The sequence below is a fragment of the Rattus rattus genome, chromosome 17 (assembly GCF_011064425.1).
Source record: "Rattus rattus isolate New Zealand chromosome 17, Rrattus_CSIRO_v1, whole genome shotgun sequence".
NCBI lineage: Eukaryota > Metazoa > Chordata > Mammalia > Rodentia > Muridae > Rattus > Rattus rattus.
Genome location: NC_046170.1, coordinates 13,951,558 through 13,967,728, shown reverse-complemented (window position 1 = coordinate 13,967,728; position 16,171 = coordinate 13,951,558). Strand labels below are relative to the sequence as shown.

Here is a 16,171-nt window from a genome sequence, read left to right as displayed (position 1 = left end):
GGAGTTTACAACTCTCAGAGCAGAGACCTAGGCTGCCAGGGTCTGGGGGAGTAAGGTATGAAGGGGGATGGTAAAATGCTCTCAATGTTCAGTTAAGCAGGCGTGAGTTCTGGAAATCTACCACGTGGTACAGTGTCTTTGAGCTAACCGTGATGTTTTGTGTCTTAAAATTTGCTAAGAGGAAGGGTCGTGTGGATCTCTATGAATCTGAGGCTATCATAGTGAATTCCAGGCCAGCCGGAGCTATATACTGAGATCCTGTCTCAAAAAGCCCAACCAAACTAACCTGAAATTCATTAAGAAGAGGGCTGGAGAGATGACTCCATAGTTAAGAGCACTGGCTACTTTTCAGATGACCTAGGTTCAAAGCCAGCACCTACAGGGCTTTTCACAACTGTCTGTTAATTCTAGTCTAGGGTATCTGACAAAGCTCTTTTGGCCTCCTTGGGCACTGGACACGTAATGCACAGACGTATATGGAGGTAAACATCTAGACACATAAAATACTTTTAAAATGTTGCTAAAAGCATTTGTTGCATGTCCTCCCCCCCCGAGCTGAGGACCGAACCCAGGGCCTTGCGGTTTACTAGGCAAGTGCTCTACCACTGAGCCAAATCCCCAACCCCTTGTTGCATGTTTTTATCACCTCTCCCTCTCCAACTGTGTCTCTGTCATACACATGAATTAGAAGAATACAATGACTGGAAGTTGACCTAGGGAATATTGGGTATATTTCTGATACTGATGCTGCTGCTGATTTCATGAATGGTATTCTGAATTTCATAAAACATAATCATGTATGCAACTGCCACTACATCTCAGTAAAGTGGTTTAAAAATAAAAGTAAAATGACTTATTGTCGTTTGGTTTTGAGACAGTGTCCCAATGCAGAGTGTAGGAATGCAGGCATGTGTCACCATGTCCTGATGGAATGTGCAGAAAGAAATGTGCATGAGCTTCCCGAGGGACTGTGACTGAGAAGCAGATCGCACGTGAGCTCACCAGTTGTACTTTTGTTCCAAGGAAGCTCCACCATAAGTTCCAAATAATTTCTAGTCAGAGCATATTCAGGCATTGACTGAGGCATTTTTTTGAGTCTGTGGGGAAAAAATATGTAGCCAATAGGTTCAATAGCACAGTAGTTCACAATAACAGAAAAGCCAAGCACGTCTCCTTACCATGCACACTTGTCAAACCTGAACAAGAGCTAGCTCACAAGCTGTTTCTTCTTTTATATACAGAAAATAGGCGCTATGGTAAACTCTGAGGTTACAATTCAACTCTGAATGTACAATTCAACCACTTAGTTTACTTTGTTTGTATAAGGAAAAATTGAATGTCCCGGTCCCTCAGAGTTAACTGATTGATCTATTGTGGAACTGGGGAAAGAACCTGAGACCTTGTATGAGACAGGCAAAAATGTTACTCTGAGCTCCAGTCAAAGCCAGCCTCTGGAATTTATAATCTAAGGAGAAATGAAAACAACAGAGGTGGGATACACCTCAGTAATAGAGCACATGCTTAATAGTCACAAAGCCCAGGGTTAACCTGTCCACCGCACTGTAACTAAAGTAAGAATGTTGGACAATTCTTTTAGACACTGAAAAGATAGCTACAATAGTTAGGTGTGAGAGCAGAATGCAAGTAGAAAACACACATCACCTCTCAGTCTCTGAGGAAAAGATTAGGGAGAATGGTGTTAATTCAGGAGTATTACAGATGTTTTCATAACTGAGCATGGGGGTATATGCCTAAAGTCTATTCATTTGGGAGGGTAAGGCAGGAGGATTAAGTTAAAAGCGAAGGCCAGCCTGACCTACACAGAAAGATCCTGTCCAAAAAAACCCGAGGAAAATAAATGTTCAAGACTCAGGCTATGCAAAGCAATGGAGAAAGAGGGAGAGCATTCCACAGATCAGAGAATTAAGGGGGGTAGGACTGGTGGGATGGTTCAGTCATTAAGTGCACACTGGCTGTCTTCCAGAGGACCAGGGTTTGATTTCCAGCACCCACATAGTGCCTCACAACCATTTGTAACACCAATCCCATGGGATCCAATGCTCTCTTCTGATGCCTCAGAAATATATACAAATAGAAAATAAATAAAAATGTAAGAGGAAAAGGATGAGGACGGATAAGAAAGACAAAAGTAGGCAATGAAGTAATGTGCATAGGTAACCTAAGAACTAACCATGCATAAGAAAGGAGAAGGAATAAACAATAAACTCAGTTTCCAGTCTGTGACTGGAGGTCACATAATCAAGTTTCCATAAGCAATAACCTTTAACGTTAACAAGCAAAAAGAAAATATTAATCAACTTCTACCTTTTTATCTCCTTGACACAGACTTTATGAGCCTGTTCTGGCATACTAGATGTTCTTATTTTTTTCTCCAGCATGACAATGTCATCATTATCTTCCTCCTCCTCTTCATCTTCTAAAGCTCCTGGGATGTGTGTAATCCTCCTGATGGGGCGTATTGCTATAACCTGAGTAGAAAGGAGATGCCAAAACAATTTGGAGCTGAGGCAGGAGGGCTAAGAATTAAAGGGCAGCCTAGCAACAAAGTGAACCCAGTCTCAAAAACATCAAAAATAAAACAAGAAAGGAAAGAAAGAAAGAAGTGATGAAAGAGAGGATAAGGGAGTGGAAGAGAGGAAATGAGGGAGAGAAGGAAGGGAGGAAAGAAGTCTAAGATAAGGTGAGTCTACAGAAACACTCTATTGCTGCGGTCAGTATCTCGGGAATCAGCTGCAGAACTACTAGGAAGCAGACGCACACATTCATACCACAAAAGTTCTAGCAGGCCAGCACACATTGGCAAGGTGCACACACCCCAGACATGAAGTGTCTACAAGCAACACTAGGAAGTACAGTTGTCCTGCACACATTTCTGCATTTTTCTCACATGCACTGCCACCAAAGTTCAGTAGCTACCCTCGCTGTTCCCACATGCAAATGCCTCTTAGCATTTCCATCCCTTCAATACCAACTTCAATTTCAGCTGTCTCTGACCCGTCCTGGGTGAGTGGCATTTGCTTACGTGCGTCCTATGATGTTCTGCTTCTCCACCAAGGGGCTGTTAACTCTCCCCCTGCTCCCTCGCCAGTTACAGTGCTTCAGTGAACTTCAGGATCCTACTCTGTCATACTAAAATTGTTCTTTGTCCAATTCAAACCCTTTTCTGTGCCAATTCAAACAGGTTTTCCTTCCCTCAATGGTTTTTTAAAATATTTTCTTCTCCCATGATCTTGCTACTATATTTTAAAAGTATGGTATGTGTTCTTTGAATTTTCAATTCATTAGTATCATGAACTAATTCCAACTTTTACTAGATGAAAATAATATATTATCATTTTGGGAATGTTGCTAAGAACTAACCTGAGGCTTATATACTAAAAGAAAGTCCAGACAATTAAAGGAACAACCCCAGACACATCGAGATCTTCTCAGAAGCAATGAACTTTGTCTTCCTTCTTTTCAAATTCTTTCAGTTTTGTTTGTTTGTTTGCTTGTTTATTTGTGAGCTAGGTTCCTGCTAGGCAGCCTTGCTGGCTCCCATCTCCTACTCTCAAGGGATCAGCTTACTTTCATCTCCCTATTACCTAGAAACACAGACACACACCTGGCTCATACTACAGAACCAAATCTCCTATTCCAGAAGGAGATATACAGGAAGAGAATAAGCTGGGCACGGTGGCACATGCCTAGAACATTGTCACTCTTGAGTCTAGAGCAAGAAAACTGCCTTGAGTTCAAGTCCAGCCTGGAAGATAGAGCAAACCCTGCCAAGAAAGAAAAGATTTACCTACCCTCTTGTCATCATCTTGTTTAGGTTTTCGAGTCTTCTGAAGTAATTTCAGACCTTCAATCTGTCTGACAAGCAGAGGTATGGTCATCTTGAACCGCTCCTCCAGGCTCACAGCATCTAAGATCTAGGAAACGTGGGTTGATTAATAATAGCACCTTTTCCAGAAGCACATCCTCTACACACGAGCAGGTAGATTAGGGCTTTAAGTTACAAGAAAGGTAAAAGTATAATCCTTATGGCTCTGGCCCTGCTGTGGCCCTATCCATGTGGTGTGGCAGGGTCTGGGCGGCCATCAGTAAGCTGCTGGGGCAGAGCTGTCTACGGAGAGCTCTGAGGCTGTTGTCTCGGGCCTCACCTCTACCCAGCTTGAACCTCTTACCTCCCAGCTACTTCACACACTTTGTGTGCCTTGGCCACACTGCAGCCTGGGTCAGTCACAGCTCCTCAATTTCCAGTGTATCCCTCTAAGCTAAAAGAACCTCAACAGCCCCATTTAACAATCATGATAGGAACAGCACTAGGTCATGGCCAAGACCAGCAAATCAACTACCTTATCAGCAAAGAAGAAACGGGCAAAATGTTTACAAGACATGAACAAAAATATTGATTTTTATTTTAAAATGAAGTTATATATCCACGATCAAGAACGAAACATATAGCTAGGCTTGGTAGCACAGGCCTATAATCCCAAATACTTCGCAGACTGAGGGATGGGGACCTCAAGTTTAAGGCCTACCTGGACTAGAATGACTTCAAGGGCCTAAGCAACCTAATAAGACACTATCTTATAACACACAGTAGAAAAATAGGGCTGGGCATATAAAATGGCAGTAGAGTATTTGCCTAGTGTGTATGAGGTCCTGGGTTCAATCCTGGTACTGAAAAGAAAAGAGAACACCAAACATAACTGATGTCAACTGTTTCTGAGAATTAGTCTACGCATATTTTGGATCTCAGCAAATTCTAGAGTCAAAATAGTAATTTGTGTATGTGCTTGTGTATGCATGTATGGGGTGTGTGTGTGTCTGTCTGTCTGTCTGTCTCTGTGTGTGTATGTGTGTGTGTGTGTGTGTGTGTGTGTGTGTGTGTGTTATACATGCACACATGTGCATGGAAGCCAAAGTTGGTCAATGTCAGATGTCTTCTTCCTCTATCTCTTCCCAGCTTATCTTTTGAGATAGGATTTCTCAATGACCCAGGAACTCAGGGTTTTGGTTAGAGACTCACTAGGCAGTGAGTCCCCAGGATCCTTCTATCTCCTGCAGTGCTGGAGTTATGATGTATACTTACCTCCAAGCCTGGCTTTGACATGGGTGCTAAGACTCTGAACTCAGGTCCCCATGATTGATTACACAGCAAATAAGCATTTTACCCATTGAGCCATCTCTCTAACCCAAAATATTTTGTTCTCCACATGATTAACAGGTCTCGAGGTCAGCCTGGTCTGGCAACTGCTATCTGCACCCCATCAGGATAACATGCTTGCTAATGCTGCAGCCCGGTGACCCTGAGCATGCCTGCTCTTCCCTGCTCCTACCTTCTGTATCTGTACCCAACCAGGGCCTGCCAGCTGAGTCCTCGGTTTTGATTCCAAGCAACCATGTAAAATCTGGGTGCGCTGGCTCACTTCCATAACCTTAGCACTTGGTAGGTACGGGAAAAGCCACACGACTGTCAGTCAGTCTAGTCAATCAAATTGTTTCAAGTTCAATGAGAGACCCTGTCTAAAGAAGTAGGAAGTAATGGAAAAAGACACCTAACATCAATCTCTGACCTGTCCCCCCATATACCCCAAATAGGTGAAAATTTAAAAAAAAAATTTAAACAAAAAATCATTCTTTCCTTTCTGTTTTCATAAACTGACCACTACTACTACTGATCATACTCCCCCATATTACTTGTATAAACAACAATATAAACTGTTTTGTTTGGTTTTGCTTTTGAGACACAGTCTGGCTATGTAGTCTAGAGCAGCCTTGAACTGCTGATCCAGAGTGCTGAGATATGTTACCACACTTGGTAAAAATAATCACCTTTGAGAATTTCTCTCTCTGCCTCCCACTTCCTTACTCCTCCTTTTGAGAGAGGGTCGCATGTAGCCAAAGTCAGACTTGACCTCCATATACAGCCAAGGATTACCTTGAACTTCTGATCTTTCTGCCTTTACCTCCCAAGAGCTTGGAGGCCTGGCAGAAGTCATTGCTTTAGTCACAGCATTTTAACTACTTCTCTGAGTCTACAGAGTATGTCTTTAAAGGAGAAAGTGGAAGACACCCAGATCCAAATGACGAGTGCGGCCTGGGGCCTGGCACTTCCGCAGGGCGCTTACCTGGAGCTTCTCTTTGTTGCTTGTTCGAATAATGGAAGTGAGAATGTCCGGCAGGGCTTCCCTTGGCAGACTATCTAAGAGGCGTCTCAGTTTAGCAACTGCAGGGACGGACATATCCAACATTTCAACCAACTAAAGGAGAAAAACAAGAGTAGTGAAATGGGTCAGTGGCATGTGTGAACTAAAATAATCAGATGTTCATACAGGTTTAATGTTCGGGTCTGCATCTTTTGTCTGAAAGATCATCAGTTAAAAATGGTGGGCACCTCACAGGCCGCAGGAGAAGTCAGAGGTCCAAGAGATGGCGCAGCAAGAACGGGTACCACTCCTAAGACCTGGGGATGTGGCAGGAGGGAACGGTGTACTAATCCCATACGCACGCACGCACGCACACGCACACGCACACGCACACGCACACGCACACACACACACAAATATCAGAATGAAAAGCAAAAAAGGCTAGTTAAGTATTTAATACTAAAATTTGCACAAGGTTTTGTAAATTTGTTCTATGACTTTAAAATTCAAATTCATAACAAAGTTATAGGAAGATTATGATGAATCTTTTGTATTCCTTGTCTAGGTTCACCAATTCTTCATATTTTGCGACATCTGCTTTGTCTCTGTGTCTTCCCAGATACACTACATGTAAATGGCAGGCTCCATGGTCCTTGATCTTAGTAAAAGAACATTTTCTTACATAACTACAGCGTCATAATTAGATTCTGGAAATTGGTAGCATAGTTGATGCTTCTATGACAGCCATCAGGAGTTGAAATGTTGACTTTTAGTGTACTACATGGGTTAATTGGTCTGCACACTGATATTTAGCTGGGGGCGGGGCATACACAAAACAAAACTTCCATGCTAGAATGAGATTACAACAGATTAAGTGGAAGATAAGCTTCCAGTAACTGTCAGTTATTGGAACAAGTGACAGTGATTCCCTTTTCTTGTGGGGCCATAATAGGCCTATTCTTTCTCACCTCCTCTGCACACAGGGGCAGCTGAAGTCTTGCACTGATCTTTGAAACATGAGAGGCACATCAACATTCCTTCTGGGAAGAAATGCTAAGTCATTGAAAGAGTTGCCAGACTTTCTTTGTCTGCCTCAGCATAAGGAAGAAAACTTGAGATTAATTCCAGTCTACCTTGGGTAACACTGAAAGGTGGGTCATTACACCTACAGGCTTAGTCACAAAGCCTTGGCAAAAAATAAGCCTTTGTTAAGTGAGTTCTGCTTTCTGGCCAATCATCAAAACTTGGTTCATGCTACCTAACTTACAAATGATATATCAACCAACTCCAAAAGGATTTCCTGGGCCAGTTCTAATTAAACAGCTCTGAATACACTGTAATTATGGGAACCAACCATTACTTTCCAAGAAGCAGGGGAATTAAAGTGCAACTACATGAAGATAAGGTTAGGTGGGAAAAATGCATAAAACAAACAAAAAAGCCATTAAAAAACAAAAATTCAAAGACTCAGTCTCAAAACAAAAGTGAAATCCATTCCCCTAACCCTGTGACTAGAAACTCTTTGCCACTCCTGCAGGAAAGCTGCCACAGGGTGGGATCTGGGTGGAGAACAGGTCTGTAGGACAGTTTCAACACAAGATGATCAGCAGTGACGGTACACAACTGAGCAGGCCCAGGCAAGGGGCAGTAGCACCACATAGCAGTTGAAAGCACATGGAGCCTACCATTCAGAGAAGAAAGGGGAACAAGATGCAAAGATCATAAGAAATGATAAATGTGGGGCTTTTTTTTTTTTTTTTTTTTGGTTATTCAGCATGGCTAGAACTATTGATTTCTATGTAGTAACTAGAGCTGAGGCAAAACAGGCCTAAGACAAGGTTTGTAATGAGCCTTTACAATACTAGGAAATCTGAACCTTATCCTTACGAGAACCTTCTCCAGCCTTGGGCACACCATTAAGATACACTGCGTATTCCAGTTCACATATCAGAAGTTCTTTCTTCCAGTACATTCTCCCTTCAGCCCTGACGCTACAACTCTAAGTAGAAATCTTGTTTCTATTACTGTTACCACACCAGAAGTGAGTACTACTTAGCATGATCATCAGATGCAGGCGCCACAGGCTGTGCACAGCAGCTCTGCACTTCAGTCATCAGTGGTGTCCGAAATCAAGACCTTAGACACCAGCTAGTCCTCACAAATTCTGTCAGGGTAGCAGATTACAGCAGCAGAGAATCAGATGACTACATTTAATGATACAGTTTTGCATTTTTATTATGGTTTTTAAGTAAAACATGTGGAGAGAGGAGGCGTTTTACCTAGAGCTGATAAAAACCCTGACACCTAGAATTAAGGAGTGTATTTCTCCATGCACAGCCACAGCGTGCTTCCCTCCTGGGATTCTAGCAGGACAAAGGTGCAACCATACTTAAAATTGATCCACTGTGGCACAGTCCTTAACCTGTGCAGTATGACCTAGACCCGAAACAATATAACTTCTTTATTCTGATTAGTATTTTAGTAACAAGTCTATTGTACATTTTAACACTAATCATTTATGTTTAACAGCTATCAGGTTGGGAGGCACTGGAATCATAAAGAAACTGTACTCATATCTTTTGGAACACCTTTAGAAAGAGCTGGCCAATACGCCCAGGATGATTTAAGTACAAACCAAGGCAAAAGCAAATTGGATCACACTTTAAAATGCCACAAGATTGTTTCAATATATGCAGCTCTACAACCCTACAGCTTGATTACCCAACAGAGCCATCTGATCTCAAGGCAGCAAAGAACTGGTAGAAAAAGGTTTTAAGGGAAAGCGGAAGCCACCCACTTGTACTGAGTATCTGTAGAATTGCTCCGACAGCTCTCCCAGCTCCTCCCTGGTTTTGCAGGTATTGGGAAATTCCTCAAGTCGGTCCAGCTGCTCCACTTCAGCCACGGGATATGGCTTCTCTTTTAAGACCTGCATAATCTGGAACCGGCACAGGCCCGTGATCAGTAAAGTGTAGTGTGGCTTGGGCCAATTACTGCCCACGACCTGAACGGCCAGGGCAGCCGTTCCAATTCTGAAAAATACACAAACATTGGCATTACACTTAGCATGGCAGAACAGACATTCCCTTCAACAAGTGCTTATTCAGCCAGGTGTGGTGGCTGCACACAGAGCAGAACCAGCCCTCATAAGTTTAGAGTTGTTAAGAGGCAGCAAAGCTAGATGGACCAAGCCATCCATGCCCTCTGTCACTGGATATGGAGCTAGAGATGTTGGTGTTTTACTTGGTGGGTCTTGGTACAGTACTTCTTCACTATGCCACAATTCCACCCTATAGGAAGGGTAATATGTATCCTCTGCCATTGTGTGTTGGAACTATGTAATTCACTTCTTGATTTTGCAAAGCATTACAGTTAAGAAATTGCCTTGAGTCTCAGAAGAGATTTTGGAGTTTAGACTTTAAATCAGTGTTTTGAGACTGTGCAAGACTACGGGAACTTTTGAAGTTGGACTGAGTGAATTTTGCATTATGATATAGGCACGAGACTATGGGTGCTGTGGAGTAGACTCTGTTGGTTCGTATGAGATGTCCCCCATATTCTTGAGCATTTAAATACTCTGTCCCCATTGGTGATGCTGTTTGGAAAGGCTTAGGAGGTATGACCTTGCTGGAGGAGGTGAATCACTGGAGGTGGGCTTGAAGTTTCAAGGCCCCCGTCATCCCCACGGTGTTCTTGCTGTTTCCTTGTGGTGTGAGATTGAGCACTCGGGTACTCTGGCCACCCTGCCTGGTGCTTGCAGGCATGCTTCCCACCATGCTGAGTCTTTTCCCTCTCCAACTGCAAGCCCAGATAACCCTTCTATAAATTCCCTTGTTCACGGTGTTTGAACACAGCAATAGAAAAGTAACCAAGACACTGCTTATCTCCAGGCTTTACATAGGAAAGTAAACAAGCAAATGAACTAGTCAGCGAATCTAATTTCCTTCTGCAATACATACACAGTCTTTACACTGTTTGTCACAGTGATGGCTAATCTAAATGTCACCTTGATGGGACTCCGGGCTTGCCTGTGAGAGATGAACTTGATTCAGTTAACTGGCACCACATCCCCTGGTCTAAGATACTGCTTTGTATAAATAAGAGAAGACAAGCTGAGCACATGCATGTTTTGCTGCTGGCTTCTAGACTTGGGATGCGACGTGACTCTCGCTACTTCAAGCTCCATTGCCCTGACTTCTTACCTAACATGTGAGCCAAATAAGCCCTGCCTCCTGAAGTTGCTTTTGACAGAGTATTTCATCACAGCACAAGAGAACTATCTATGAAACTCATCTTTCCAAACAGTCTTGTCCTTATACTAGAATATTCTAGTACCTTCTAAGATATGACCAATAGTTGAATTTACAACTTCAGGTCCAGACTTACACCTTTGGGTGAGTGGTGCCTTTCCCTTTAGGCTGCAGCCCTGCAATAAATGCATTTCTCAGTGCTCTGATTTTGTTAAACGTCAAAGAAAGTTTGAAGCTCCCAGTTGCATTGTACCTTCAGACTCTGTGAAACATTATAGAATGTTACTCCACCTGAGGTCTGCCTTGGGGGCTTTGGTTTGTATGACCTGGAAACTGCCTTGGACAATCCAGGTGTTCCCAAAGTATCCGAACACCCTTTCTGCCATGGTAACACTCACAAAAGGAAGCTTTCTAAGGTGAGGGCAGGCTGGGATTATCTAAACTTTGCCCTATCTACCAAACATGTGACCTTCATTGTCATTGAAGTTTCTGTTCTACTTACAAGCCCTCTATTCATAGTAACATTCACAGCCCTCCAAGTCTTTTCCATACTGATGCTAGTTCAGTTTTGTCCAAGCTGGGGAAATGTAGGGCTCTCCCCTCCTCTCTTCTATCCCCTTCTTTAAGATCTGCACTTAGAACTACCTGTTCCGAGCCAATACCACCATGAAGGGTAAGCATAGAATGCTTTGCCATATAAAAAGCTTCCTTGAGTATTATTTGCTATATTTCCCCCATTGCCCATAAGAAGATGCCAATAGAGGTGATTGAGTAACTGAGAGTCAAAACTGGGGAAACGAAGTGGCTCTCCACAGTTACAAGGGTGTTTGTTAGCAATGTAGTTTTTGACGTATGTCTTAGGACAATTCTTATCCTTATTTCACCCCAATAGAGGATATGAATCTGCACTATCTAGTACATATATCAGAAGATCTAAGTACATTCTTCATTAAATATCTGCTAATAAAAAAATATTAAATCCAAAAATTTTATCATTATCAGACAGTATTTGTTAAAAGTCCAAGAATATTGATAGGTACAAGTAGGAGTGATGTATGGGTAAAGATTGATCCTTCCAGCTATAAAACTGTGCATCTGTTAAAGTAAGTATACTTGGTTAGATAAATGCCAAAGAAACTAACTTAGGGTCTCATAGACAGGTAAAAAAACCAACAAATTAAACAGGAGCTGGGGGACTAGCACTCTGAGGAAAGGCATCCATGGACCCTGAACAATGCTAGGTGTGGTCCAGTGAGTCGGTTCAGTGGGTAAGGATGTCATGGCCCAGTCTGTAGACATGTTTTAAATTCCAGGGACCCACATGGTGGAATGTGGGAAATGACTCTCCCAAGCTGTCTGACCTCCACATGTGCTGCATGGAGTGCACATCCTACACTACAGACTCAAAGTAATAAAAGCTTTTAAAATGAGAGATTGAAGAATGACTGACAGTGCGAACAGTGTTAAATGATTGCCCGTTTTCACTAACCAAACAGCAATTCACACAGGAGCCACTAATTATACGATTCAGCTAAGCAATGAAATACAGGCGGTCCTTAGGTGGCATGAGAGTCAAGTCCCACAGTCCTTTATAAAGGCCTCCTCTCCAGCAACATGCCTACATACTAAGCAGGAAGAAGGGGCTGTGCTCTACGGAAAAGCCAGCAAACAGGAGAGCAAATTTGTTCTGATAGACCTTGGGTACTGGGGCTGGCCACCAGGCGGCTGTAAAGGAAACTAGGTAGGAACAGAGCATCTCTGGGCATTACTAGCATCCGGAGGAGGAGGGGACTGGGAGGGAGAAATCTGTGTACAGAAACAGGTGAACACTAGGTAGCTCAATGTTCATACTTTTAAAGCAGAGGGCATTTGAAAGCCGTAAGGAAAAGATTTCAGAATCTACTCTGAGGAATATAGTATGATCTTTCTATACAAAGAATCCTTAAGTAACAAACAATATTTCCAGTATAGCTATGGTCTGGAGCAAACTCTGTGAAGACTTTTTTTTTCTTTTTCTTTTTTTTTTTTTCCCGGAGCTGGGGACCGAACCCAGGGCCTTGCGCTTTCTAGGCAAGCGCTCTACCACTGAGCTAAATCCCCAACCCCAGAAGACTTTTTATAGTAGCTTTCTAATGTAAATGACTGGACTGGGATGTGGCTTGGTGGTAGCGTGCTTTGCTTAGCATGCTGAGGCCCTAGATTTCATTCCCCAGCAATGAAAACAAACCAATTAATTTGGAATTAGCTAAAACAAAGGCACTATATGGACATTAATGTGAACATTACCACATTACTTGAATGATTGATTAGTTTCAGGCAGGGAAGATTTAGTTACTGTTATTTGCAGTTATTTAAGTGAAAACAATTAGCAACCCTCAAAAACCTTGCCAGAATAATATAGAAAATTAGGAACTCAAACCTAAAATATGACTAACTTTACTTTTTAGAAGATTTTTGTTTTAAATGTACATGTATGTATCTCTGTACGTGTCTGTGAGGAGGGGCGGTATGTGCGGTGCATGTGTCAGGTGTATGCCAGTGCCTGTAGAGGCCAACCAGATCCCATCAACTGGAGTTATGGGCAGTTGTGAGCCACCCAACCTGGTCCTGGATAAGAACTGGTAAGCCGCCAATCATTATTAAGAAAATGTTCTATTGTCTGATCTCATGGAAGCATTTTTCTCAATTGAGGGTCTCTCTCTTTTTTTTTCTTTTTTCAGGAATGTACAATGTAAACTACTATTGAGTTGTTGTGTTTCTTTTTTCATGCTTTACTGTTTATTTTGTTTCTAAAGAGCTATCAGTCTCCTTTGAAAACATGAAGAAAAGCCACAAGTTGTCAAAGTAATGTAGGCAGTCCCACTTATGAAATTCATTCAGATTCAGGAACCCTTCATTTGAGAATAAGGAGGGGAAGGAGGCTCTCCGACCCTGAGAAACATCTTCAGTACAACGTATAGAGCAAGAACTTGAGAGAAGAGCTTGAAGATAACATCTGCTAAGTCATACTGTAGACTAGTACTATCCAATAAAAATATGAGCCATACCTGTGATTTTAGTATCCACAGGTGATTTTAGGTGAAATGGTCAGAATATTGTGGCATTTAGTCTATGTAACATTAATCAACATTTTCATGTTTTCTCAAAATATAGTGTGCATTGTACATTTAAGGCACATTTAGGGTGGCCAACTGCCTTAAGCTGCCTGGAACTGACAACCTTTCTGGGCACACATGCATTCCAGTGTTAAAGCTCGTATTAGAGCAGACACACTTCAAGTGCTCTATATCCATAGTCAGTGTGCAATCCAAGGAAGCACAGCTACCCAAAAAGCATGGTGCAAAGCAGTCTACACAGATGGGCCTGCACGACACACCTAAAAGTCACATAAAGTTTCGAAGTCACAGGAGAAGAGTCCGACAAAGGTGAAATCTACCACCCAAGTCACCGAACTAGGACCAGGACGCTAGGCTAACCAGTGACAAGCCCCGGGCCTAAGATAAAAATGCCAGGAAGGAGCAAAGGTGAGATGAGAGGCTAGAAAGGCTGTAGTGGGAGACTCCAAGGAAAATGCTAAAAGGAAAGGCCCTTCATGAAGGGGAGGCCACTGGGGATGGAGAAAATGGGTAACAAAGTATACAGCAAGGCACCCAAAAGTTAACTGCGTTGTTAAGGCACGAGCAGGAAAGAAAGAAATCTCTACATTATAATGTTTCAACTAGAGAACATGACAGGAAGCTGACTGAAAGGAAAGAAAGGGAACAAGGTGAAAGGTGGTATGGGGGAGGGGCCCGGGAAGTAAACAGCACGGGCGCTGGCCGGTGAAGAGGGCCCTGTAAAGCATGGATTCGAATCAGATTAGCAACAGCAACAGGCAGGAAATAAACAGCACAGAGTTTCTACCCGTGTCAGGTATTGCTCTGTGACTTATCTGGCTCACTAACGGTCACTGGCGAAAAGCGTCACTCCCACTTTTCACGTTGAGGAGACTGAGACACAGCTATGCTCACGGGCCGCCGGGGCGCGGGTCCCGGAGGCCTCCGAGTGCTCGGCCTACCTGTGCAGTGGTGGCAGGTCCTGAGAGTCGCTGGCCGGATCGGGTGTGTTGGGGATGACTCCCAGGATGGTGCTCTGCAACGACGTGCCCTTGAGCAAACGGCTCCGCACCAGCTGCAAGTTACGGGCCGTGTCCACACTTGTGCGCATAGTGGAGCCAGGCAGCAACACACTCTCATGGGTCAACAGCAGCGGAAGGCGGCTGGGGATCTGGATGGGGTTCACGGAGGACATGGCCACGCCGTTAACACTAGAGCGGTCAGGAGGACTCCAGCAACCAACTCTACACTTCCTACGCCAAGGCCCCTGGAGCGCACCACAGCTGTAACACTACGGCCCGCCCCCAGGCCTGAGTGCCGAAGCTTCCGGCCCCGCCCTTTCCCCAGGCTCCCGGGCTCAAACTCTGACGCTTTGGCCCCGCCCCCAGGCCCATGTGCGGCTGCTTCCCGGCCCGCCCACAACCCTTCCCGAGACCGGAGCGACAAGGCCTTCCGGCCCGCCCCCATGCCGAAGCGTAGAGGCTTCTGGCCCCGCCCCCAGACCCCTGTCCCTCTATTTCTGACCTCATCCCCAGGCTGGTCCCTTCATCAAATACCTCCGCGGTGAGAGATACGGTGGCCCCGTGGCCCAATTTCTGTCGCTTCGCTCTGCTCTTCTCTCTGAAACAATGGTGCCAGACGTCAAAAAGGAAACCTGGTGTACAGTCAGCATGAACAGTGCCTGCATTTAAATTAAAAAGGAATGTCGAGAAGGATGATGTGAACTAGGCATTTTTTAAGCCTTTTTATCGAATAGATTTTATATTTTAACAAGTACCAGATACCCTTCACTTGGTTTTCCCTACTAAGTTGCACAACCAGGGTTTATTATCAAAACCTGGAAATTAGTATTACCATTACCTAATCCATAGACCTTCCTCCAACTTGTGGGTTTTACCATCGTCCTTAATTTTTCACTTCGCTTATCTTCTACATCTCTTAAGTCTGTGATATTGTTTCTATCTTTGCTTTATTTTATTAATACTTTGAGGAGATACTTTTAAAAGGGCATCCAATTATTTTGTAGAAGGTCTCAATTTGGATGATAGATTCCAGGCTGTGATCTGAGTCACTGAGGTCTAGAGAGATGGTGAACTGGTAGGTGATGATCTTGGTTGTAACACACTCATCGTTCCTCTTGGGTGGGTAGGTATTGTGCAGATATCTCTGGGAGTGACATGAAGAAAAGTATACATGGCCCAGGTCCACAAGAGCTTCCCTTTCTATTGAGTCTTATCCGGAGAGTAGAGGGCCTATACTCTCTGAGACGCCTGGCGTCTTTTTTAAAATGGTACTGGGGATTGGACCAAGGGTTTGCACACGGTAGGTCTTTTATGAAGAAACTAGGACCATCTTAAAAGCTTTGGAGCATATTTTAAAAACACTTGTTTACTTCTCTTTACCATGCACATATATCTTAAAAGCAGCAAACATGTATTTTTCGGCATACTAATCTCTGGACTTATTTTACATTTGGGAAATTAATTATATGATTTTATTATTTTCTTGGTCTTCTAGGACAGGGTCTTTGTTGGTAACTGAGTCACATAAAGTGATCAAAGAAAGAGAGTCACTCCGAGATGAAATATGGTCTTGCAGGCAGCTGAGGGGTCTAGCCTCTGGTGGACAGAACCTCAAACAGCTGTGCAGAAGTATATAATTGTCATGC

At 43.4% G+C, this 16,171-nt stretch overlaps 1 protein-coding gene across 1 annotated transcript in view; it reads right to left on the bottom strand.

Moving 5' to 3' along the window:
- Positions 1-14,864, bottom strand: part of LOC116886614 (lon protease homolog 2, peroxisomal-like) — a 60,379-nt gene extending 45,515 nt beyond the window's left edge. The window contains exons 1-6 of the mRNA XM_032888123.1: positions 14,466-14,864; positions 8,956-9,190; positions 6,141-6,272; positions 3,813-3,935; positions 2,326-2,489; positions 1,003-1,097 (exon numbers count right to left, since the gene is read on the bottom strand). Coding sequence (XP_032744014.1) covers positions 1,003-1,097; positions 2,326-2,489; positions 3,813-3,935; positions 6,141-6,272; positions 8,956-9,190; positions 14,466-14,698 — 982 coding nt within the window. The 5' untranslated portion in view covers positions 14,699-14,864. The remainder of the gene's footprint in view (positions 1-1,002; positions 1,098-2,325; positions 2,490-3,812; positions 3,936-6,140; positions 6,273-8,955; positions 9,191-14,465) is intronic.
- Positions 14,865-16,171: the final 1,307 nt, after the last annotated feature.